Raw genomic sequence first — 24,449 nt, forward strand, 5'->3', positions numbered from 1 at the left:
GATCACAGATCTTCAAGATGAAGAATGTCCCTCAGTGTAATGATGGGAAGAGCTGGGTAATGTTTGTGCAGTCCGTGTGATGTGTGTTTTCCGAAGTCTTTGCATTATGAAAGCCAGAGTGTAAAGCAGGATTTGGGCTGTTCTGAGCTCGGACGGTTTGAGTCTGGTAGAAACCACAGAGAGAAACACAGTCGTGACGGGACGGGACGGCTCTGATGTGTTTGCTGGACGGGGCTACACTGTGATTTAACTGAAGACGTGTTTCATTTGACATCAGAAAAATAATGTTCATTCTTTTTTTGGAATGGTTTCTTCTAGACAACATTATATTTCCTCTGGTACACGTAGAGATGAAACGGTTCGCTCAGATCCACTGAAACAGGAAACAGAGAGCTGTGTTTACATCACAGGCGGCTCATTATACACACTATCAACAATCATTGATGGCTCTTACTGTCGGTGAAACATCTAAAGCCAAGCTGATAATAAAACACAATTAACAGCACTATTAAAGGCACAGTTCACACAGTGGTCATATATGTATTAGAAACAACATGAGAGCGAGTAAATGATGGCAGTATTCATCTTTGGGTGAGCTAAGAGCAAGAACTGAGCAATTAAGTGTTTGCTCTGGGAGTATCGTTAAACAATATCAGACTCTGGATGGGTTGATTAATAATGAAGCTCATTAGTCAGAATGATAACTGTGTAGAAGTCAGCCACATCTTTTCACTCTCAAGCGTTTGTCTCGATGCGGACTGCTGGAAATAACTCCCAGTGTTCAGTGAAAGTCCTCCAGGTTTGGAAAGACGAGGCAAGAGATGAGATCCAGAAAGTGTTCAGACAGACTTTACTATGGTAATGTGTTTTATAAAGCTGGCAGTAGATGAGCTTCACTGGTCAGTCATTCTTCACATTCTGAAACACATTTATCACAAAGCTCTCCTGTATAATGCTGTTAGTGGTTTCCTGATTTCACACTGACTTCTTCTGTATAACAGATCTGACTGAGGAGTTAAACAGAAACAGAGTTAAATGTGTGACAGTGATGGCTAATGTCCCTTAAACAATGAGTCTGTTCTCCATTCATCTTCAGCTCCTCACATTCATCTCTGCTTGAGAACTCCCGCTAGCCAGAATACTCAGGATTTCTGTTTTTTATTCCATTTTATTTATTGTTTGTTTCTTTAATTGAGGTGTTGTTTTATTTTACAAACATAATTTTAAAAGACAGACTGATCATTCAGGTTGAAGTGTGTGTGAGAGAGAGAGAGAGAGAGAGAGTGGGTGTGCGCGCCTGCTGCGAGCGTGCGCGCGCGCGCTGCGGTCGCTATGGTAACGTCAGTGTCGTCGACGGAGCCGCAGACAGACGCAGCGCGTTGAGCATCAGACGCGTTTTACGCACTGAAATCACGCGTCAGCGGATGGATGCGGACAAACACACCTCTTAAATGTCATCTCTGAGGATCATTAGACGCACACTCGTATAACCGTTTTTCAAGATGTCGTGGATTGTGCCTTTTCTTCATTTCTACTCGAACTTTCCATTGACTTGCGTTCTGTTTCTGCATCTGTCTGCAGCGCGCGGCGAATAACCGACCCGCGGGAACACATCCTTCCTGGAGATGATGCTGATGTGTGTGTGTGTTTGTGTGTTGTGATCGGGAGGGTTCGAGATTGATGGAGGATCGACTGTGCTGTTGATAATGATGCTGATGATGATGATGGAGCAGAGCAGACGCACGCGCGCGCGCTCACAGTGCACGCCACATCACCTGACAGATCTGTTCAGTGGATTACAGAGAACTGCGTCGAGTTTCTCACACAAATGAATGGATTAGTGACTGCACATCATTCCTCCTCAGATGATTGTGTGGGGTTAGCTGGACACATGTAAGTTCACTGCTGACAGACGGAGAGCTGATGTTCAAGGGGTTATGACATGACTCGGTCAGATTATTTTCATCAAGGTCCATTTTGCTCCCTCAGATGTAGAGTATATTCTGTGATCTTCTGAATGATTTGAGCTGCACTCAGTGTAAAGATCAGTTTGAGATCGGCTCACATAGAAACTGCTGTAAGATGGTTTCATGGTCCTGGATCATCTTGTAGCAAAGGGAAATGAAAAATAGCTTTCAGTGTAATGCTAAAAAATAACAACCAGCTTCGTGTCAACAATGAAGTGAGCACAGTCAGGAGTCTGTAGTGTAGTGCTATAGCATGATAACATTGAGCCAAAACTAGCTCTGAGCACTCCTCTGTGATAACTACATTACTCATGACCTCTCAAACATGTGAAGCATATGGCTGTTCATACACACACTATTAAATATTTACTTTGCCTGACTTAAATGTGGAAACGTTATCTAACTAGCCAGCATTTATCTGAGTCTCCCTGTACTTTCTTATACGACAAACATCCTCAGCATGTAAATTATTATCTTAAAGTTAGGAAAAAGTTATGTTAATGATCCTCAACACATGTATTATAAACATCAAGTGCTCATTCTGGAATCTAAAGATGGATTTATGCTTTATTCCAAAAATAATAAGCCATTTACAGTTATTACCTTTGGTTATGAGCTAAAACACTGATTTATACCTTAACCTTTAGACTGATTTTGTGCTGTTCTGTATCTTTTTAACCATCACATTTTCCTAGATCTTTTAGAGACTGTACGAGATGTTGGTTAATAAAAAGACAAAATAAAATACATCCCAAATTATTCATAGAAATAACGCTGACTGCATTTGGACTTGAATACATGAATACATTGAATCCTATCATTTATATGAGCAAGATGATGCATAGCATAATATAATAATCCCAAATATAAATTCATGTATGCTTATATATTGAAATCATTAAGAGTGTGTTAACCAAACACAGACCCACCTTAATGAATTCAATATATTGCCCATCCTGCGTGAAAAGCACATTAACGTGATAGATAACATGATATATCCTAAAAACTAATCGTGTGCAGCTGCAGATCAGGTGTTTTTGGGAAGGTTTTGGCTGTCAATAGAGAAAAACAATATGGCCTCTCAATCACATGCGGTTACTTCACTTTGTGATTCTGTGAGCAGTCCAGTCATATTCATTGATCAGTGTGCATAGTTTAAGAGAAAGAGTGTGTTAGCAGTACAGGCTAAGAAGAGTACACTTGAAATGGTTATAAAGTGGATGCAGGAAGTTGTTAATAATACATGAACAATGAATGTAGCCAGCAGGTGTGAAGACTATTACCTGATCGCAGTCCGCACCTGTGTGACATTAGCCATCAAAACAGCCCATGTGATAAGAAAGAGGTGGTTTTAACAGAAAAACAAATGTCTTTCTTCATTTTTAAATCTGATATATACCGCTGTATAAAAGCAGAAACACAGCAAGCTGTTTAGGCATTATACAGCTAACACTCAGGTCATAAACATTACTCCAGCAGATGAAGCTTTAGAGCGAAACTGCTTGCTAAGGGTTTGCTGTTGGTTGTCACTGTCTCTTCATTCAATAATGGTTTATTTGCCAGGCCTGCATCATAGTTCATAAACAATCTGTATGAGATGTGCTGAACAATCAAAATCCTGCACAGATGTGATCAGGTACTTTGTTAAAATAAGCCTCAGCCTTTCCTAATATCGATCCTTCGGAAGTAGAGATGTGTTTCTGTAGCCAGGAGCAGTGCAAAGTTTGCTGAGCTTCAGCATCCGCTCAGATAAATAACAGCTGAAACAGGACGCGTGCAGGAACTGTGATTTATAATGTAAGAGCTCCTAGCATTGGGCAGTTCACCAGTGTACATGACAAACCAGAACAAACAGAATATTCACATTCTTTATAGACCATTCATACAGATTCATAGAGAGTTCATGTGACTGTTTATTGTTTGGTTAGGGTTAGCAGCAGGACGTTTGATATCAAAACATAGTTTAAAGTGTATTAAGCAGTGAAAGAGAACACTGTGACAGACCCAGAGGAACACACACAGTACACTTTGTGCTTAACTCAGGTGCGTACCTAAACAACCAAATACACACAAACATATGTCAGAAAGTTTCTCTTTGTGAGCAATCACATAAATATGTGAATAAACTGCTGCTGTCATTAATCTTAATCTTAATCAAACTTCGAAATAAAAGAAAAAAAAATCACACTTTAAAAAGAAGAAACTTGATGCAAGAAGAAGAAGAAACTTTTATTTCATTCCTTTAGTATTTCTTACCTGAATAATGATAGATAAACTCACCTGAAATGCTTAAAAGACTATCTGTGTATAAAGATGTCTTCTATTGAACAGTTTATTTACCAGTTATATTATTATAGTTAAATCAAATATATACAAATGAATGGTTTTGGCCACATCACCCATCCCTGTCATAACCCCTTTAACATCAAATTGATTTTTGATGTTGTTTAATTATAGGAATTTCACTCATATTTTGTCTCTATTTTTCAACAGACTGTGGAAGCCAAAGAAAATACTCTAAGTCAATAATGACTGAAATAAGCACCCAATATCATTTTTTATGTCATGAAAAACATTTGCATTGAACAAGAAAGTAAAGCGGGGAGAGGGAAACCAGACTAAATTGGGGAAGAAGAGTGCTTAAAAACAAAGGGAAGATGTGGTGGCCAGTGGTTTGGAGGTCCATAGGGTGGCCTACATTTGCAGCGTCTCTATTTCTAGCACTGGGAGCTTCATACTCTGATGTCTTTAATGCCACAGGGAAAGATATTTTTAGTGACTTTGGACAATTCCAGATTACAGAGAATGGGCCACCAGAGCTACGGAAACTGCAAGCTGCTAATCTTCACCCTAAATTATACTTTAACCAAGACGATGTACCACTGTTGAGACAAAGGTCAACTACGACTCACAGCCACATCTTTAAAGTGATCCGTACAGCTGTGCTAACGATGCTCTCCGCAGGCCCGCTCTACATGCCACCCACAAAGCATGAGGAGTTCACCAGCAAGTGGAACGAGATTTATGGAAACAACCTCCCTCCTCTGGCCCTCTACTGCCTCCTGTATCCTGAGGACACCGCAGCAGTGCAGTTCCTGATTAAGTTCATGGACCGGATGTCAGCGTATCCTGACTGGAAAGTAAGCAGCGCACCTAATGATGAAGTTCCGATGGCTCATTCGCTCACTGGATTTGCTACTGCCTTTGACTTCATCTACTCTTTGCTGGATCAGAAGCGCCGAGAACTGTACTTAAAGAAGATTTCTGCTGAAACCCAAGCGCTCTACGAGACGTCAAAGTACAGGGGCTGGGGGAAGCAGTTTCTTCAAAACCATCAAACCACTAATATAGTTGCTATTCTGACTGGAGCAATAGTTGTGGGTGCACACGATGACACTCAGTCGATGGTTTGGAAACAGGTATCTGTAAATTACATGGAGAAGACCATGTTTCTGTTAAGTCATGTTGTAGACGGCTCTCTGGACGAGGGAGTTGCATACGGGAGCTACACAGCAAAGTCAATCACGCAGTATGTTTTCCTAGCGAAGCGCCACTTCAGCATAGACAACACACAGAACAACTGGCTACGAACTCATTACTGGTTTTATTATGCCACGTTGCTTCCGGGCTTTCAGAGAACCGTTGGTATAGGGGACTCAAACTATAACTGGTTCTATGGACCGGAGAGCCAGTTAGTCTTTTTAGATTCATTTGTGATCAAAAATGGGTCTGGTAATTGGCTGGCACAGCAGATTAGGAAGCACAGACCTAAAGACGGTCCTATGGGTCAGTCCTTTGCCCAGCGCTGGACGACGCTTCACACAGAGTTCATCTGGTATAATGCCGACTTCACACCACAGCCCCCTTATGATCACAATAAGGCTAAGATGCACATCTTCTCAAACTGGGGCGTGGTAACCTATGGGGCTGGTTTATCTGTTGCACAAGGCAACACCTTCGTCTCATTTAAATCTGGTAAACTGGGTGGCCGGGCAGTGTTTGACATTGTCCATGCCAAGCCTTACTCATGGGTGGAAGGCTGGAACAGCTTTAACCCTGGTCACGAGCACCCAGACCAAAACTCATTTACTTTTGCCCCTAATGGACAAGTGTTTGTTTCTGAGGCATTATATGGCCCCAAATACAGCTTCCTGAACAACGTGCTGGTGTTCAGTCCTTCCCCGACGAGCCAGTGTAATGTCCCTTGGGAAGGACAGCTCGGGGAATGTGCCAAGTGGCTGCGCTGGACAGACCCAGGGGTCGGAGACTCGGCGGGAGAGCTGATCGCTGCTTCTGCTCATGGAGACGCTATGTTTGTGAGCGGAGAAGCAGCTGCGGCGTATTCCTCAGCCATGAGACTGAAGAGTGTGTACCGAGCCCTGCTTCTCCTCAACTCACAGACTCTTGTGGTAGTGGACCACGTTGAGAAAAGAGACGACTCACCAGTGAACGCCGTCAGTGCGTTCTTTCACAATCTTGATATTGACTTTAAATATGTGCCCCATAGTTTCACAGACAGGTATAATGGAGCATTGATGGATGTCTGGGATGCTCATTACAAAATGTTTTGGTTTGACAGTCAGGGGCGCAGCCCTAATACACAAATACAGGAGGCTGAGCAGGAAGCTGAGTTTAAAAAGAGGTGGACACAGTTTATCAACATCACCTTCCCTTTCACAGATTCAGTAGGTAGGATGGTGTATGTGATGCATGGGCCTTACGTTAAAGTTTCCAACTGTAGGTTCACTGAAAGCAGTAAGAATGGACTAAAACTTTCTCTTGTCATCAATAACACTGAGAAAATAGTGTCTGTAGTAACCAATCACAGAGACATCGGGGCCCGTTACAGCTATCTGGGCTTTGGGGGTTATGCTAAGGTGGAAGACAGACATCAGGTTATCCGTTTTGGCTTGGAGACACAGCTTGTCCCGAAACAGACTAAACTGCACAATCATCTCTTTGACTTTGGGGTTACGGTGAATGTCATTGCTGGGGTAATACTGTGTGTGGCCATTATTTTCTTGACCCTACAGCGGAAGTTATACATTTGCTTTAGCAGACTGATGCGTTACGCTTTGCTTTCGGTGTTAATGCTGTGGATAACCGAGCTCCTGTTCGTCTCAAACAGCTGTGATCAGCTCCTGTGTAAGGTGAAGTGGCGCGGAGCCACCACAGACCCAGAGCTTAGCAAACAAATGAGGCTTTATGACCAGCATCAGCTCCCTCTGCCCACGGTAGTGATCACCACACTCCCTGGCTCGGGATCAGACATCCTTAAGCATCTATTCTACAACAACACAGACTTTGTCTACCTGCGCATCCCTACAGAACACTTGGATATACCCGAAACAGAGTTTGAATTTGACTCTTTAGTAGATGCTTGTGAATGGACGCGGTCAGAAGCCCAGTGTGGGCGTTTTAAAATGATTCAGGGCTGGCTGCATTCACTTGTTCACAACACCCACTTATTCCTGCAGAACATCCCACTCCATGACACCAGCCGCCTGAAACCGGCCCAAAGAGTGAGCCTCTCCCCGGACAAGAGGAGGAGGCTGAGGAGGAGAGAGTCCAAGGCTGAGATGAAAGGCCGGGTGCGAGTCGACAGGGATGTAGAGTATGTCCAAGAGCTGAGGAGACACACGCTGGACTATCCTAACGCCCGTGTAGTTCTCAATCTCTGCAGCGGCAGCTGGGCTCTCAAGCTGCCTTTTCTCCAAGAAGTTATCGGACCTTCCCTGAGAGCCATCTACGTCGTCAGGGACCCTCGTGCATGGATTTATCTGATGCTTTATAATAGCAAACCTAGCCTTTACTCACTCAAGAACATTCCCCAGCATCTAGCTCTTATTTTCAAGCAGGACATGGTTAGTGACAGGTGTCCGACCACGTTTGCGGCGGAGTTTAGGAAGCTGTGGCAGCTCATATCTCGTTCAGAGACCAATCCTGTGCTGTTATTGTCCCATCTGTGGCTGGCTCACACCGCTGCTGTCCTCAGAGTCACAGCTAGCTTATCTGAAGAGTCCTATCTTCAAGTCAGGTTTGAGGATGTCGTAAACTATCCTCAAGAGACAGCTGAGAAGATTCACTATTTCCTTGGAATCCCTGTATCTCCTTCAGCCCTGAATCAGCTCATGTTCACCACCTCCACAAACTTGTATAACCTGATGTATGAAGGGGACATTTCACCAGCTAACATCAACAAATGGAGGAGAAACATGCCAAGAAGAGATATCAGACTCATAGAGTACACGTGTGGATTCCTGATGAGGCAACTCGGGTATCAAAGGTTCACTGATTAATTAGCTGCAGGCCAGCTGTTGTCATTAATCTCATGTATATGATCATTTGATATTTGTGTTGTATTTTTGCACAAAATTGAGTTGAAAATAAAGTGGAAATGAAAAAGCTAGGCCAGGGGTGCCCAAACTCGGTCCTGGAGGTCTGGCGTCCTGCAGAGTTTAGATCTATCCCCAATTAGACACACCTGAACCAGCTCAATCAAGCTCGTACTAGACACCTCCAGGCAGGTGTGTTGGGGCAAGCTGGAGCTATTCTCTGTGGGACATCAGTCCTCCAGGACAGAGTCTGGCACCCCTGAACTAGGCACACGAATGGGAACATCAGTCTGTGATTCAGCACCATGTCCAATCTAACATTTGGTACTACAATCCCTCCAGGACACTGATTTTTGATCAAATAAATGCATCCTTGTTGAGCAGAAGAGACTTCTTGGAAAAAACATTGTACCCACCCACACTTTTATAGAAAGATTCACATTAGTATTGTTTATATTAGACACTGTTTTTCCTGTTGTATGACACCAGTGAAGTAATCACAGTTATCTACATATGGAGGAAACGGTTCAAACTAATGCTTAGCCTCCATACAATCACATGTAAGTCCAGCGGTCGAAGAACTTCACTGTTACATGAAAAATCAACTGTTCACAATCACAACAGAGCTGCCTTTTTTAATAATCAGATATTTGATGATCAATGAGATTGCTGTCCTAAAACTAACATAATGAATTAAGAAGAATACTCAAATTGTTTGGACCTGAAATGACTTTTTGGCCGGAAATTATATTTTAAACTATCGCCTGATTGTCAGTTCACAAAAGTAATTTGAAAGAGAGCAAGCACTTCATTTCACTTTGCATGAAACAAAGTGTTGACAGAATGTTTTAGTAAGATAATAATTCCCGTCAGCCATGCATTGGTATTTTTGCTATCGTTGTGTGTTCTGTGTCAGCAGTCATGCTCTTTTTGCATCCAAGGGTGCGTTTCCCCAAAGCTAACGTTAGCCAGCTCTCAATCCATCCTCACCATCATAGTTCAGTGATTCAGCGTTTCCTGAAATCATAGTTCCAACAAACATTGACAGAGAGCATGGCAAACATATGTGTTTGGAGTGGGTTGGGGTTAGGAGTGATAAGGAATCCCACAAAATAAAGCATAAGGAAGAAAAGACATAGCAAAGCAGTCTTCAGATGCAAAGTTCAGTATTACATTACAGCAGTAATCTGAACTGATTAATTAGCAGAAGTCTTTAACAACTATTCCAACCAACGTGGTTCTAGGGACTGATGTGTGACAAAGCTCCTACATTGGGGGGGGGGGGGCAGTCATGACTAGCTGGTTAGTTTGTCTAGTACTGTGGTGGTTTAGCAGAGTTACGCCGCTGTTGGGAAGCGCACTCTTGATGGTCTGATGCTTCAGTCTGACGGGTTTACGTCTCAATGGCCTTCATCTCTGACTCTGAGCTGTTCTTAAGGTTGGATTTCTCAACATTAAATAAAGATGCATAACTCGACAAATGACAATTGTTTCATACTACATGTGATATAAAACATGCCACTTTCTCATTTACACTAAGGCACTCTTTTTATCAGACAATGGAAAGAGTCTTATAGTAGTGTTTTATATTTTAAAGCTTTCATCACATGTTCAAGGATTTATTTGTGCTGTAATTTAGCTGCAGTCATGTTCACTTCTGTCAAAAATGTCCTTCTTAGCAAGGTATTAACATGCATTACTGTTTCTAAATGATGTGTTCTGAATCAGATCTGGTCTGAAAGGAGATGTGTAGTTCTCAATCTGAAGCTGAGATGAGGTGCTCAGAAGTGTGTTAGTCTTCTCCTGAACACATGAAGTTAGTAACACCTCATCCCAACACATTTGATTGTCGCAATGTCAAAATTAGACACACAAGACCCAATGAGATTTGACTTCAGTGAATTCAGGCCTGTGTGATTAAATGATTAATTCATCAAACAGAGTTATATCACGACATCTGGAGATTGCTACTGTAACACACAGATCCAGTGGATTTTGTGTAGGATCAGTTTGTGGAATTGGAAATGTAAGTACGAAAGAATCACACTTTACATACAAATAACATTATGTAAGAAAACCACATTCTCATGCTAATAAAATGCACTGGAACAGCTCAGAGTTCATCTCTCATTCAGGGTCTGACAATTAACAATTAATAGATGACAATTAACCCATAAAGGTCAATCAGTTTATCTAACAATGAAAGGCATGAGTTGGAGGTCCAGCAATAACCATGCATTTCATTTCACATAAGAAAATATGACTGCTGGATCTGTGTCTGTTTCCTCAAGTGTTTTTCTGGTGTCATGTGACCAGGTCTCCTAGGAATGGGTTGTTTGTGCAGATCCCTGGGGATCACCGGAGCGTTGAGCACTCTCTCCTGTGTGAGACAGACTTGTGTTCTGCTCTCGTTCATCAGCGTATCAGTCCGAGCTGTTAGATCACACATACACACCAGAACACAATCAGATCCTGTCAGGAAACATCCGTTCTGTCTGGTTACAATACAACTAGTCAAATAAATTGCCTTCTACCCAAAGACTTGACTGGTAGCCCAAACGGTATTAACAAGAGCTGACTGTGTGAAGCCAGAGAAGAGCAGAAGCAGGAGACGGAGTGATGACGGTAAAAGAGCAGAGTATATTGAATAGTCTTAGTTTTGTATGTTTCAATGCTCAGACTTCATCTGACGAACACAAATCTAACCAGTAGTGCTTCACAACAACATCCCATAAACCCATCACCATTCCCTCTCATCTCTTATTCATGAACACACAGCCCTCGAAACCACACAGTCACAAGACTAAACAATGGAGAAATTATATTTAAGCAGTAATATTAATAAACGAATCACTGAAATGAGTGTATAAATGATTATAATGAATATTAGAAATGATTAAATGGTATAAAATGATTGAATAAATATAAAAGAAGAGTAAAACAGCACAGAAGTGTGGCTGGTCTGGAAGCACAGGGTGTTTGAGGATCCTCAGCTCCTTCTGGACATCAGCTGTTCCTGTCACAGCGAGGACTCTTCCCATCATTCCCATCACACTTCTCTCTCTGTTTCAGGAAACTCTCATCATCATTTCTTTCCTCTGTTTTTGTGTCATTCCTCTATCGCTCTCTGACCGAACAATCTGGCCAATCACGGAGCCAGCAGTTCAACCAGTCGAGACAGGGAGACAGCCAGACTGATTTTACATTTCATATTTATTGGCATAAAGCAGCTTTGCAGAAAGAGTTAGTTTTTAATGTTAAAAGTCATGAAGCCAGAAGTTCCTGTCAATCAATTAATGTCCTAATGGCAATAATATACAGCTTTAAGATCATACATATCAGGTTGTTAGTTAAAGTCATGAGTTTAAACAGAACCCTTGAATATGTTATTACAGCTTGTGATTGCAATAATGTATATAATCAAGAGACAATATAAACATGATATAAAGGGTTCTTCTTGTTTTTTCTCACAACTGCGGTTGAACAACTTCCTTCCAGCAGATGGCACTAATGTTCCATTTCCTGTCATGCCTGCTGTACCTAGACACAACATTAGATGGATCTGTGATGATCTTTAAAATATAAATGTTCTGTGCAGAAATTGGATGGGTTGGATATCAATCAAAGCGTGCTGCATACAGAGCTAGAGCATTTGTTGTTGTTGTTGTTGTTTTTTGTTGCTATTATTCGATTTTCCAGGAATTTAATATTTTGTAAAAAATGTCACCTGTAGTGTTATCAGATCTGACCGGGTGGATGAATAATATCTATGTGCATGGTGGTAAAGGAATAGTCCACCCACAAATTAACGATCTGAATTATTATGTAGCTTTTGAAATGTTTCTCCAAATACTAAAGAATTTTCAAGGTAACTTTGCTGTACTGTTATTGTTAGTTGTTCATTTATATAACCACACTTTTCCAGTGTGTGATAGACGTGTGCCTTCAGATGCATCACATGTGTATAATGATGCAGAATGTGTGTTTACAGATGAATTGTTATGGGCACATTTGATGAATGAGGAATCAACAGAAGAATACGGTGTTCATGCTGTTAAACACAGAACATAATCAGCAATGCCATACCAGAATAACTAGTGTTTTTCACCAGTCAGTCTTCAAATCAAAGTCAAGTCTCGAGTCAGGTGTTATGTTTCTTACAGACAACACAAGTCACAAAAAACACCCTGCATCTTGACTTGCTCTTGTGTTCAAGTTGTGTTCTTTTGTGACTTGTGTGTGACTCAAGTATCCATCTCTGCTGTTAGGTCACACAGTTTCACTGATGATCCTTTATAAACACCAAACCCAGGATAGAGCGGCTGAGTGAATGTGGTCTGGACTGTGTGGATGAGGCTCATTGTGTCAGAGACGCTGTAGAAGGACAGAGTTCCTGCACTGTGATCCACAAACACTCCTATTCTCCTGACATCATCATCATCATCATCATCAGACACTCCTATTCTCCTGACATCATCATCATCATCATCATCAGACACTCCTGTTTTCCTGATGATGGACTCTACAGCGAGAGCGGTCTGTATCTTATTGTGCCAGAGTGAGTAACTGTCAGGAGAGCAGAACAAACTCCAGGACTGATCATTACATCCAAACCAACACTCATCACCTCGTCCCTTCCTGCTGATGCTCTTATATGACACTGATATATTCACACCAACACCAGCACTCCACTCAGTCTCCCAGTAACAGCGTCCACACACACTCTCTCTACACAACACCTGCCACACACAATCAAATCTGTCTGGATGATCAGGATACGACTGGACTGTTTCAGTGCTTAGAGCCGCTCTGTTTCGCTCAGACAGAAGGATGCCTTTATTCACGGTGTTCAGATCCAGAGTGAGAAACCTGCAATCTGATGAAAATAAAATAAGATGTATTTCATTTTGTTTACACAAACATATTCTTTCCAAATACATCTTTAGTTCTGATATGTTTCCAGTATTTTTAATAACTTAAGTCTGATGTCTTTTTTATAGTTTTAATGAAAATCACGAGGTCGTATTAGTGTCTGTGTGTGTTTCATCGTGTCTTACATCACAGAAGCTCTGGCCTGGTCTTCAACTCCTCGAGGGGAATGATTTCGATGTATGTCACTGTGGACATAAAGACTCATAATTAATCTGATTCCCAAATGAAACATGAATCTCTTCCATATTCTTTTAATAGTTTATTTGTGAGTGATATGAGACATTACCTCTGTCAGAAATCTGTTCAATCTCTTCTTTGCAGAAATCCTCCAGTTTGTCTTTGAGTCTAGAAACTGATTTCTCCAGGTCAGAGAAAGAGAAGTGAGAGCTGATGGTGACGGGCTGCTCTGTGGATTCAGGAGGAACGGAGAAACTCTGCAGAACACACACAACAAGCTTGTTTTTATGCTACTGTTTTTAACTCCTCTAGTTATTGCCAGCTCCTCACACAGAAGCTTTCAGCTCTCGTTTAGATCATCCTTCTGAATCCAATCCAGACGTGGTCTGACAACAACACAGTTTTCTCAGATTTGTTTTGTTCAAAATGTTGCTTTGTGATGAAATTACCCACATTTAAGAGCTGATTGAAGAATGCATAAAGCTAGAATACACTTTTTTATTTAACAGAGGCTCTGTTCTTTCTGTTGACATGTTGCATGTTCAGATGTTAATACAACAAAATATTAAGAGGGCATGAAAGGTTTGTGAAAATGATAAAAAAAAGTTGACTTAATAAAAACAACAACAACACTAAATACATCAGTAAAGGTCTTCCAGGCACACTAACACACGCGTCTGTCTCCTGTTCTTGTAGATGTGTGTTACCTGCAGGAACTGGATGTGATCCTGTGTGTGTGAAAGCTGCTCCAGCTCAGCGTCTCTCCTCCTCAGATCATTGATCTCCTGCTCCAGTCGTCCCTCAGCTCGACTCACTGCAGTCTTTTCCTGATCTCTGATCAGTCGTATCAGCTCAGAGCGGCTTCTCTCAATGGAGCGGATGAGCTCAGTAAAGATCCTCTCACTGTCCTCCACTGCTGTCTGTGCAGAGCGCTGTTAGGACACACAGTGATTCAGCTTCAGTGAGTCTGAACTGAGACGGAGATAACTTCTCTTCTTCTCCAGACTCACCTTATGAGACTCCACAGTCTCTCTCAGCTGCTGGAGATCTTTCTCTCTCTGCTGGATTCTCTGCTGGAGCGTCTTCTGAGTCTCCTTCAGGACCCTCTGGATAATACAAATACACACATCAGCAATATTACATAACCAGTAATTATATCCTCATTGTTGAGTCCACCATCATTCAGTCACTGGCTACTAATTAAATATAATAAAGCCCCATCATACGAGCCAGTGTGTCCCCAAACAAAACCCTGTGCCCTGATATCTTCTGCACTATCCTGTCCGGTGAAACACTAGCCAGTGTCTGAGACAGACATGATTCAGTCACATGTGAGTGATTAACTCAGATTGTAGAGGACTGTAACTGATAAAAACAGTCCACAGCTGCAGTGAACTGAACTGTTTTAATCTCATTGAGCTCGTACCTGTTTCTCTGTCCTCTCTGCTTCTGCCGTCACAGTTTCATGGTTCTTGTGTTCCTCCATCACACACGGATAACAGATGCAGCACTGGTCGGTTCTGCAGTAGAGCTTCAGCGGTTCTTCATGTTTAGTGCAGATCATCTCCTGCAGTCGTCCAGTGGCTTCGGTCAGTTTGTGTTTCTTTCCTCTGAAGAAGCTCTCGTGTTGCTCGAGGTGATTCTGACAGTAAGAGTTCAGACACACCAGACAGGACTTGACGGCTTTGAGTTTCTTCCCAGTACAGACGTCACACTGCACATCTCCAGATCCAGAGGAACAGTCATCAGAGAGTCTGGTCTTCTTCAGTTTCTCCACCACTTCAGCCAGCATGGTGTTTCTAGATAAAGCAGGTCTTGGACTGAAGGTCTGTCTGCACTGAGGACAGCTGTAGACTCTCTTCTGATCCTCCTGATCCCAGCAGTCTGTAATACAGATCTTACAGTAACTGTGTCCACAGGGAACAGTCACCGGATCCTTCAGGAGATCCAGACACACCGGACACGAGAACTCATCCTGAGCCACTGGAATACTGGCTTCGGCCATCATGAGAGAAAGAGAGAGAGAGAGAGAGAGAGAGTAAAGCTCTTCACTTTCACTTTCTCTTATCAGAAACTGTGACGTGGTTACTGGTCTTGTGTTTGAGAGACGTGTGCAAAACCTCTGTTTCATCAGAATCTGGAGAGATATTCTGTACAAAACAGCTTGTTTTGCTACTTGTTATTTCAAACTGGTGTTTCTTTAAAAATTGTATTTTGTCATTCTTGGACTTTGTTATTCTTCTCGTTCTTTCCCTACATCAGCGAATAAAGCGGAAGTGTCACACATTCACAGAAAACTACTTCCTCGTTGAAAAAAAAAGGGTGGAATGCTTTTCATTAACCCTGAATGAGATGAAGCGTTGAATCGAGCTCACTGTGCTGTAGTGTTGTGTGAGCGCCCCCTGGTGGACACAGAAGCACGAGTTCTGCGTCACTGATGCAGGAAGCAGGTTTGGACAGCAGGGGGCGCGCGGAAACATCTGGACCAATGACCTACACTACAGACTCATGAACGAATGAGACTATTGATGCAGAACTTCAGTTCTTAAGTCTGAGACAGAAATGTTTAATTGATGAGAAGTGTTTTACGAGTTCTGTAAAAGCTGTATTTGTTATTTCTTCAGTTTCATTATTAGAACATGGTTACAGAACAGGCTGCTTGTGAAGAATATGTTGTGAACTTTAAGTGAGCGAGTGGTTAAGGTTAGGGATCAAATAATCATCATATCACTTTGTTCTTTTCCTCTGTAACTCAGAGTCTTGCTTTAGTGTTTTTAGATGGCGAAGTGATGTCTGTTTGACTCCATGTGAGAGTAATAACAGTTCACAGAGCTTGAAGTTCACTAGGAGGCTGTCATCAATGTGGGTTTTGTTTCTGGCCTGGAGAAGCGTGAAGAAGCGCTCTTTCTCGGCTGTAGTAACTTCATTAGGATAACGGGCAGCACATGCTACAGCTGGATCAGATGCTTCATAACGTGACCCTTCACTTCTCTTCCGTTCCTGTCCCACATCAGGCTTGATGTCCAGCAGACACGGACGGACAGATGTTTCCTCTCTACCTGCAGTCCAGGTGAGGCTTGCTCTTCACTGCACGAGCTCACATCTGTCACACGGCTTGCTGTCAAACTATGACTGAACTTTAGGTTAACATGCAAACTGTTGATCTACAATGACCTAGTGATCCTTCTTCTTATATATATATATATGTCATATGAATATGAATGATCTCTTATCTGAATGATGAAACCAGATGTTACGTGACACACTGTTAATTGAATGATTTTAGTATATAAAAAAATGATTTAAAGGATTTAAGCATTTGTTTTATTTTAATTGACCTTATGTAAATTATGTATTTCAAAATATTCTGTCAAACATCGCCATGTCTTGCTGATTTCACTGGATCTCTTTCTCTGTGTGTGGAGATTTGATTTCCATTGCTCTTTGTAAGCAGAAACACACTTTGTTTACTTTAATTCTTTTTTCAAATGCATCTAAGGTTTTAATTTGTTAGGTAAAATAATTATAGCCATAATAATAATAATTATAATAAAATATAAAAACCAGTCTTCATCACTGGCCTCCCCATGTTTTTAACATTAATGAGCTAATAATAAACCAGACAAAGTTGTGTTCCAGTAAACGATCAACATATCCATACATGACTTGAGTTTAGAGCTTATGATCGCTCACTTCACTAATACTGAACATCATGCTGTGTTTGTGCTCATGTTAGCACTCATCTGCACGGCCTTTAATGTGTCCAGAAACGTCTCAGAGAAAACAAGAGTCTGTCCGCTCAGTCATCTGCTTTTGATTAATAAATCACCGAATCCATGTCGACTGATGCAATGAGGTGTAAAGGCAAACTTCAGATATTGGACATTATCGCAGGAGTGAGGTACAAGGAAAACCACAATCAAATCTAATTAGACTGCATTTCTGCTACTCATGTAACACAAGGCAGAATCACAAGAGAAAGACTCAAGCACAGCGGAAGAGACCGAGGAAACACTCGTTCGTTCTGTGCTGGGAGTCTGTTGATCAAAACATCTATAGCATCATTTGTGGCTCCTTGACCTGATTTCCCTTTGCTTCGTCTGCAAAGTTGCCCTATGTGACCTATTTATACACAACCAGGAGATTTAGTAAGTATTTCTTTTGCAGTAGTGTCTAGCAATAAGTTTTATATTTGTCACACTTTCGACAGATAAGGTCTTATCATCATAACATCATTATGCAGTGATGAATGTAAGCAGCGCTCAGACTCAGATCCGCAGGTGTTCTTCACTCTCTCCGGGCTGAAGTTGTCCAGATGTTGGAGGATATAGTGCAGTCCCATACTGAGTGCATCACCACAGACCTCTTTACTCTGTAACCTCAGGTTTCTTGGAGGATGATGGTGGAGTGTTAGAAGCAGGAGGGACTTCACACAGCTCCAGGGATCTGCTGAAGACCAATGTGCAGATGGATGATAGCTGGACAGCACAGGCTTTGAGGCAGGCTGGAGAGACACCGTCTGGGCCTTGGCTTTGCTTATCTTCTGCTTCCTGAAGACTTTGCACACATCCTCATCACAGATCTTGAGTACAGGCTCGTGGGGAGGGTGCTGATGTCAGTGTTGATGGTCGGAGCAGGTGTGTGGAGTCAGACCAGTTGTTTTTCATCCCTGCAGTAAAGCTCGTCCAGGTCTTCAGCCAGGTGTTGATTGTTCTCAGTGCTGGAGTCTTGTGGCTGGTGATGGCTGTCAGGCCGTTCCTCACCGATGTAGAGTCGAACGCTGTTGTTTTAGCTTTTCAGAGTAGTTCTCTCTAATCTCTCTATTCAGTGTGTATGTGGCCTGCTTGTACAAGTCTTTGTCCCCACTCCTGTAGTGTCCTCTTTGGCCTGGCGAAGCTGTTGAGTTTGCACTGAACCAAGGTTTGATGGGAACTGATGGGAACGCACATGTCCTCACAGAAACTGATGTAGGATGTCACAGTGTCTGTAAGCTCATCCAGATCAGTAGACCCAGCCTCAAAAACACTGTGTAGCAGTGGTCCAGTATATTACTGTCTCTGGTGGGGCACGTGATGTTCTGTCTATGTTTAGATTAGCTTTATTAAAATCACTGAGAACGATACTGAAAGAGTCCGGATAACGTTGTTCTGTGTGTGTGATCTGATCATCCAACAGTTCTAGTGCTGTGCTCACACGCGTCAGGAATGAGGGAAAACTCCCGCAGGGAATAAAAAGACTTTCACATCTGTACACCTGCCTTCACTGATATAAAAACATAATCGACCGCCTCTCGTCTCCCCGATGACTCTGTGACGCGGTCTGCTCTGGAGCTGGAGAGCGTTAGATGTGACGCACTGTCCGGGATGGCTCCGTTCAGACGGGTTTCTGTGAAGCAGAGCTCAGCGGAGTTTACAAAGTTCTAGTTTATGTGTGAGAGGAGTCGTAGCTGTCTGATTCATTTGCTAAGGAGTGGAGATTCACCAGATGGATGCTCAGGACAGAGTCCTAAATCAATAGGACTGTCTGAAATTATTCTCTCGTTAAGTCTGACGTCACGTGTCATCGCTTCCCTGTCCAAACGCTCTCAGATACCACGAGAAAACAACAAAAGGTGCTAATATACACCCACAATGTGATATAATACTACCATAAAAGTTATAATCCTAACCTTTAACTCCATACTGAAGTCCCAGATAGCCAGACAATGAAAATATAAATAAATAAATAAATATAATAATTATTTGTGGGATGCTGGGAGCACAGAGACTGTAGTGTACACTGTAAGTTTGAAAACGCTAAGCTTGAATGATTAATCTGAATAAACAGTGCTCATAAACACCTGCTGTAGTCGTGTTCTCCAGTGAAGCGGGCTGAGGCTTGGGCCCGTCATCACTGAACAACTCAATAGGAACACAACTTACATGTCCAGAAAAACATCTGAATGATCAAATGTTGGCAGATAGTTATTTGGTGTGCTATTTCTGATGTCCTGGAGTAAGTTCCTATTAAAGCTGATTGGGGAAAAATTGCTTAAGACAGGATAAACAAACAAAAAATGTACAAGTACAAGAAACGACTAACCATCTTATGCATAATAGATAGATAGATAGATAGATAGATAGATAGATAGATAGATAGATAGATAGATAGATAGATAGATAGCCCTGTATATATATTTTGAAATGTGTGAAGCAGGGCTAAATCTGTTAATAGATTTAGGGCTAATTTAAGTATGACGTAATAAATGTAGGTTTGTCTCTTTAACGCCGCGCTTCCGGTCTGAGCGGTCAGCTGACGGACGCGTGAGCTTCTCGGTCGTGCGCATGCGCAGCTGGTGGCAGAAGGAAGATGGCGGCGTCCTGAGTGTCTGACTGACGGAAGCGCAAGCGGTCGGTTCGGGATCACGGAGCTGCAGCAGTGTACCGGAGGCACGGAACCGAGCTGGGCCGCTTCTGATAGCGCAGATCCAGGTAAAGATGACTGTGCTGCAGTGCGATCCGCGCTCGAGCTGCGCGGCGGTGTAAGGCCGCTTTCCCCGTCAGAATAACACGGTAAAACACAAGCCTGTGCTGCTTCATCTACAGTTCTGACTAACTCTGAGCACTGCTGATGTCAGTGTGACTGTATCAGAGGCGGATTTATTAATAACCGGTGTCTGTACTGAGTGAGGATCTCTCACTTCTGACTAAACTAGACGAATCCTGCTAACATCTCTTATATGATCAGCATCACACGATATTCAGACCCTTGAAATCACTGTAAACCGATCAATAGACCGTTCAAACGAGCAAGGAACTAAAGCATTTACTATATTAAATGTATTTGTTTGTACTGTATTACATCGTGACCACGAGCAGGGAAGTCCATTCCCAGACCTTTATAGAGTTTATATTAATATTGCATTAATAAGATTAGAGATAAAACATGAATAGATATCATCGTTGTCATATAATTAAAGCTATCTCTCTTTTCTCCTTCTATAATTGTGTGAGGTTCATATCTGCAGTCTGATGCTTACAGTAAGAGAGTTTGTGTCTGATTAAATGAGAAGAAGAGAAGACCGTCATGAACACAGCAGCTTTACACTGAGCTCACCTGGATTTACAGTTTTTGAGTCTGTGATCTGATGGAGGTGTGTGTGTGTGTGTGTGTGTGTGTGTGTGTGTGTGTGTGTGATCAGCTGTGTAATGTCCGTGTGAATGTCACGCAGCACACTCATGCCTGTCGTTATGTTTTATTAAAAGCATGTGCTTTCAGCAGCTACAGGTTCATCAGAGGCTTTACTGGAGCTTTGCATTCATAAAATCTTTCACAAATGCTCTGTTATCTGAAGATCAGTTTGATGAATGTCTCACACAGAGATCACTGCAGAGTGAAGTGTGTGTTTCTGTGCTTGTATTGATCCACTCTTCATGCTGATCATGTGACCTCATCCTGGACTGTAATTACACTGACTACTGCATTTGAGATTAGCAAGATTACTATTCAGTAGGAGGACTGTGGACAGATGTTGGACATTAGAGAAAGAGTGTGTGTGTGTGTGTGTGTGTTCACTCGGTTGTGTTAAATGCAGAGCACTGTTTCTGAGCACTTCACACTTGGTCACATGTCTCTTCAGTCACTCACTTTAATTGATTTTAATTCACGTTCTCTGTGAATCGAGGAGATTTTTAATGGACAAACACCTTTGGATTATTTTTGTAATGGATTTATAATCAAACCTCAGAACTGTGAAGGCTGTTCATTGATTTACATTTATTTGAAAAGTCTTCTACTTTGAACCTGATTAATTTTTCTTTCTTTTTTTTAACACTGTTAATGTGTAATTTTGTAACACTGATACTTCAGTCACTTCATCAGTCCTCTAGATCAGGGGTTGTGTCTTTCACTCAGTGGAGTGATGAAGAGACCGAGCACGTTTAGATGAGGACGAGCAGATGTTACACCGTCTCTCTGTCATCAGGTGTTGTTCTTCTCCAGTGCACTGCATCCCTCGCTCGGTGTGTGTCAGTGTCACCCCAGTGTGAGGTGTGTTACGAGTCCGTGTGTGATGAGCGATTCTCTCGTCTGAGCCGCTGTGGAAGGAAGGAAGTGTGTTTCTGCTGATAGACACATTCAGCTTTACTCTCTCATTGTGTTGTGTGTGTCTCATACCTGAGAGAATCTGATCCTCTCCTCATTAAATATACTTTTCTCTGAACACAGTATACATGTTTTCTTTATTGTGTTTAATTGAGTGAAACAATTCAGAGCCTGCTTCTTTGGTTAGCACAGTCATTTCCGTTATCTAAACTCTTAAGAAGTTGATTTGACATCTGTGAGGATTACCCACAATGCTTCACTCTCTGGATCTCCGGCCTGCGAGAGAGGTGTGGAGTCCCTGCGTCCCGGGTCAAGTGTGCTTGCTCATATTTTAGGAAGTGTTGGGTGTTTGTGGTGTGGCACCAATAAACCTGTCTGTGTCTTTAATCTCAATCAAATGACATAGAAAAGAAGAAAAGCATTCTCTGTGTTCTGTTCTTACTGTGTGACTGACCGTTTACTTCAGTAACGAGTGCGTTAAATGTATAAGAACATTACTAACATTAGCCTAGTATCAGGACTCGTAACAGTTACTGTGAAATCCCTGATGAAGAAGCGTTTGTAGAAACATTTGTAGAAATGTAGCACTGCATCAGTGTCTCATCAATGGATGCTCTGCAGTGGATGGGTGCCGTCAGAATGAGAGTCTGATAAAAACATCCCAATAATCCACAGCACTCCAGTCCATCAGTGAACATCTGGAGAAGACAAAAGATGAAACACTTCCGGCTGTTTGGGCTCTCATTCTGACGGCACCCATTCACTGCAGAGCATCCATTTGTGCTGCTGTTGTGGTATGTGAGTGTGTTTCCATGTGTCCCCATGAGCAGGAGGGAATCAGGTTCATGTCTCTGACCTCTTGTGTTTTCACAGGCCCTGCCTGAAGATGAACGTCCTCAAAGACAACAGAGACCTGGCCTGCTTCTACACGACCAAACACTCCTGGAGGGGGAAGTAAGTGCCTCAGTCTGTGTCCTCATGTTCCAGACCTGAGGCTTGAGGGAGATGTCTGTTGCATCTGTTGTAATTGATCACAGTGTGCAATGCCAGTGAAGAACATGAGAATAGTGGTTCCTTCCTCAAGAAGCTGTTAGTTCAGTTGTTAAGGTGCTTTTCAAGCTTGATGGCACCCATTCACTTTCATTTCTTTTCTAGAAGAATTTTATTTTGATAGGTTGAATGGTTGCAGTTTCCAGACATGGTTTTGCTAATGAAATCTGTGTTGGGAATAGAGACACGCAGATTCTCTGTCCCAGTCAGTGCTGAAGCTGGTGGATGTATTAAAAACAGAAGCAGACCTGAATGTGTCTCCACCAAGACCAGTGAGATCAACATTTCCTCTGAGAAATACTCCGGGTCAGGATGAATGCTTGGAAAAACACTCGGATGCAATCCAGAGCACAGTCGAAGAGTGAAGAACAGGCCAACGTTTCCAAACGCTGCACAGATCTAATGGTTTTACACCGTTCTGTCAGCTACAGCTAAACCGGACCCTTACAGACAACTACAGCATTTGAGCAATTTAAAGAAAAATGTCCTTTATTTTTAAACCAGTTTTACAAATGAGGACGTCCTCAAAGGGAGGTTTCTGGAGATTTTGTCAAGTTTAGCTCACTTTTGGGTACAAATTTGTTCCCAAAATATGTTTAAGTAGGTACACACACACACACACACACACACACAGATAGAGGAAGTCTCCTGTCATTGGTCCGCCCCTCCGAACTCGATGTGGATGTCTCTGAGAGCTTGATTCAGACAGAAGTGGAGTCGATTATGCAACAGCTGACAGAAACTGAAATGGTGTTGTGATTTCGTCAGGAGGACTGTAGTAGTGTGGAAATGATTGTTGTTCTCTGCTCACCCTCATGTCGTTCCAAACATGAATGACTTTCTTTATTCGATGAAAACATTAGAAGTAGAGCTTTCAGAAATGTTTTAGAATTATGTTGGAGCCCACTGATTTCTCTGTGTGGACAGAAACACTGGCCCCGTCAGAGTATGTGAAGAGTTGTTTAGCCATCAGTTTCCTAACCTAAGGAAAGTACCACATGTGTGTCGCAGCGGCTGAAATGAAAGCACAACGAGTCCTGACACGTCCACGCTGAGCCGATCTGCTGTTAGACTGAGAGCTGAGCTGTGGGTCTCTCACACTGCTGTGGACCTCAGCTTCACTGGAGAGTGTGTGTTGTGTGCTGCATTACTCTTCACCAGCACACGACACCTGATTATAGGTCTGATTCAGTAAAGCTTTGTTCGAGGAGTAAGGAGATCCTCCAGCTGCTGTGACTGAGAGAGGAGCAGTGATCTGAGCTCATCTGAGCTTTGGACGGTATCAGCTAACAGAGAACGCCTCTGTTTCTTTTGTCAGATTGTGCTGTTTGGCCAAAATCTCAAGGCTTGATTGTGACACTGGAAATTCTTGACCTCAGTGTTGAGTTCCTGATTTCATTTCTTGTTTTAGTCCAGTGTCTTCACACACATTAGCTGTATGTGTATCAAGAGTTTTGTGCGAGCAATTTAAGGTCAAGACTGTTGTCCCAAATATAGCAGGCTTCGTTCAGTGATCGAAAGAAATATTATTAATATTAATAGAAGTTTTACAGCATATAGAACTGACATTGAATGCTCCGAGCGAGCTGTGCTGTGGTAAACTTTTCCTTGACATGAAACGATAATCAAACCTGGGATCCATTGCTTGACAGAACTCCCCGAAGCCTGCCCCATCCACGACACTGACCCGTCTCATGTCCTTACTGAACGAAATTAATATATCCGTTATGGCCTCTTGTCGTGTTGCAGACAGAGCTTGCGGCGGGCGATGCAGAGTAACGTTAAGTGTCCAGACGTGACTGTTTAGCTGGAGCTCCACACATTGTGCCATGCTCCTTTGGGGGCACATGTTTGAGATGTGACCTTGTGTTGCTAGTGGTCGAATGTTATGCTAACTCTATCTTAA

General features: G+C 42.4%; 4 protein-coding genes across 9 annotated transcripts in view; 2 read left to right on the top strand and 2 right to left on the bottom strand.

The window, feature by feature from the left end:
- The first annotated feature begins 746 nt into the window (after positions 1 to 746).
- Positions 747 to 12,005, top strand: dselb (dermatan sulfate epimerase like b). Of its 2 annotated transcripts, XM_026238265.1 has the most exons (3): positions 747 to 858; positions 1,582 to 1,893; positions 4,461 to 12,005. In XM_026238265.1, the coding sequence occupies exon 3, from the start codon at positions 4,625 to 4,627 to the stop codon at positions 8,264 to 8,266; it is 3,642 nt and encodes a 1,213-aa protein (XP_026094050.1). In that variant the 5' UTR covers positions 747 to 858; positions 1,582 to 1,893; positions 4,461 to 4,624; the 3' UTR covers positions 8,267 to 12,005. The 2 variants fall into 2 exon arrangements, with proteins under 2 accessions (XP_026094050.1, XP_026094049.1); XM_026238264.1 differs by lacking the exon at positions 747 to 858 and having other exon boundaries at positions 1,283 to 1,893.
- Positions 12,006 to 12,146: 141 nt separating this feature from the next.
- Positions 12,147 to 13,242, bottom strand: LOC113065973 (stonustoxin subunit alpha-like). The gene is made up of 2 exons (XM_026237502.1): positions 13,224 to 13,242; positions 12,147 to 13,178 (listed from the first exon to the last, which is right to left on the bottom strand). The coding sequence occupies exons 1-2, from the start codon at positions 13,240 to 13,242 to the stop codon at positions 12,547 to 12,549; spliced, it is 651 nt and encodes a 216-aa protein (XP_026093287.1). The 3' UTR covers positions 12,147 to 12,546.
- LOC113066350 (tripartite motif-containing protein 47-like) lies at positions 13,039 to 16,493 on the bottom strand. The gene is made up of 6 exons (XM_026238267.1): positions 14,838 to 16,493; positions 14,422 to 14,517; positions 14,119 to 14,343; positions 13,521 to 13,668; positions 13,360 to 13,419; positions 13,039 to 13,178 (listed from the first exon to the last, which is right to left on the bottom strand). Exons 1-5 carry the CDS (start codon positions 15,540 to 15,542, stop codon positions 13,361 to 13,363), a joined length of 1,233 nt encoding a protein of 410 aa, XP_026094052.1. The 5' UTR covers positions 15,543 to 16,493; the 3' UTR covers positions 13,039 to 13,178; position 13,360.
- Positions 16,494 to 19,725: 3,232 nt separating this feature from the next.
- The window catches only part of dnajc13 (DnaJ heat shock protein family (Hsp40) member C13), a 33,466-nt gene continuing 28,742 nt past the window's right edge, over positions 19,726 to 24,449 (top strand). For 4 of the 5 annotated variants that reach the window (XM_026238258.1, XM_026238260.1, XM_026238261.1 and 1 more), the window contains exons 1-2: positions 19,726 to 19,881; positions 22,367 to 22,447. In XM_026238258.1, coding sequence (XP_026094043.1) covers positions 22,380 to 22,447 — 68 coding nt within the window. In that variant the 5' untranslated portion in view covers positions 19,726 to 19,881; positions 22,367 to 22,379. Of the gene's footprint in view, positions 19,963 to 22,366; positions 22,448 to 24,449 lie in introns of all 5 variants that reach the window. The other variant, XM_026238259.1, reaches the window with a different exon arrangement.

The sequence above is a fragment of the Carassius auratus genome, chromosome 49 (assembly GCF_003368295.1).
Source record: "Carassius auratus strain Wakin chromosome 49, ASM336829v1, whole genome shotgun sequence".
NCBI classification, from domain to species: Eukaryota; Metazoa; Chordata; class Actinopteri; order Cypriniformes; family Cyprinidae; genus Carassius; species Carassius auratus.

Coding starts and splice junctions, on each gene's coding strand:
- LOC113066350 (XM_026238267.1), bottom strand. CDS start 15,542: ATGAAACAGAGGTTTTGCACACGTCTCTCAAACACAAGACCAGTAACC. Junction 13,669..14,118: donor ATCACATCCAGTTCCTGCAG/GTAACACACATC, acceptor TGTGTTCTGCAG/AGTTTCTCCGTTCCTCCTGA. Junction 13,420..13,520: donor TGAACAGATTTCTGACAGAG/GTAATGTCTCAT, acceptor TTATGTCCACAG/TGACATACATCGAAATCATT.
- dselb (XM_026238265.1), top strand. CDS start 4,625: ATGTGGTGGCCAGTGGTTTGGAGGTCCATAGGGTGGCCTACATTTGCA.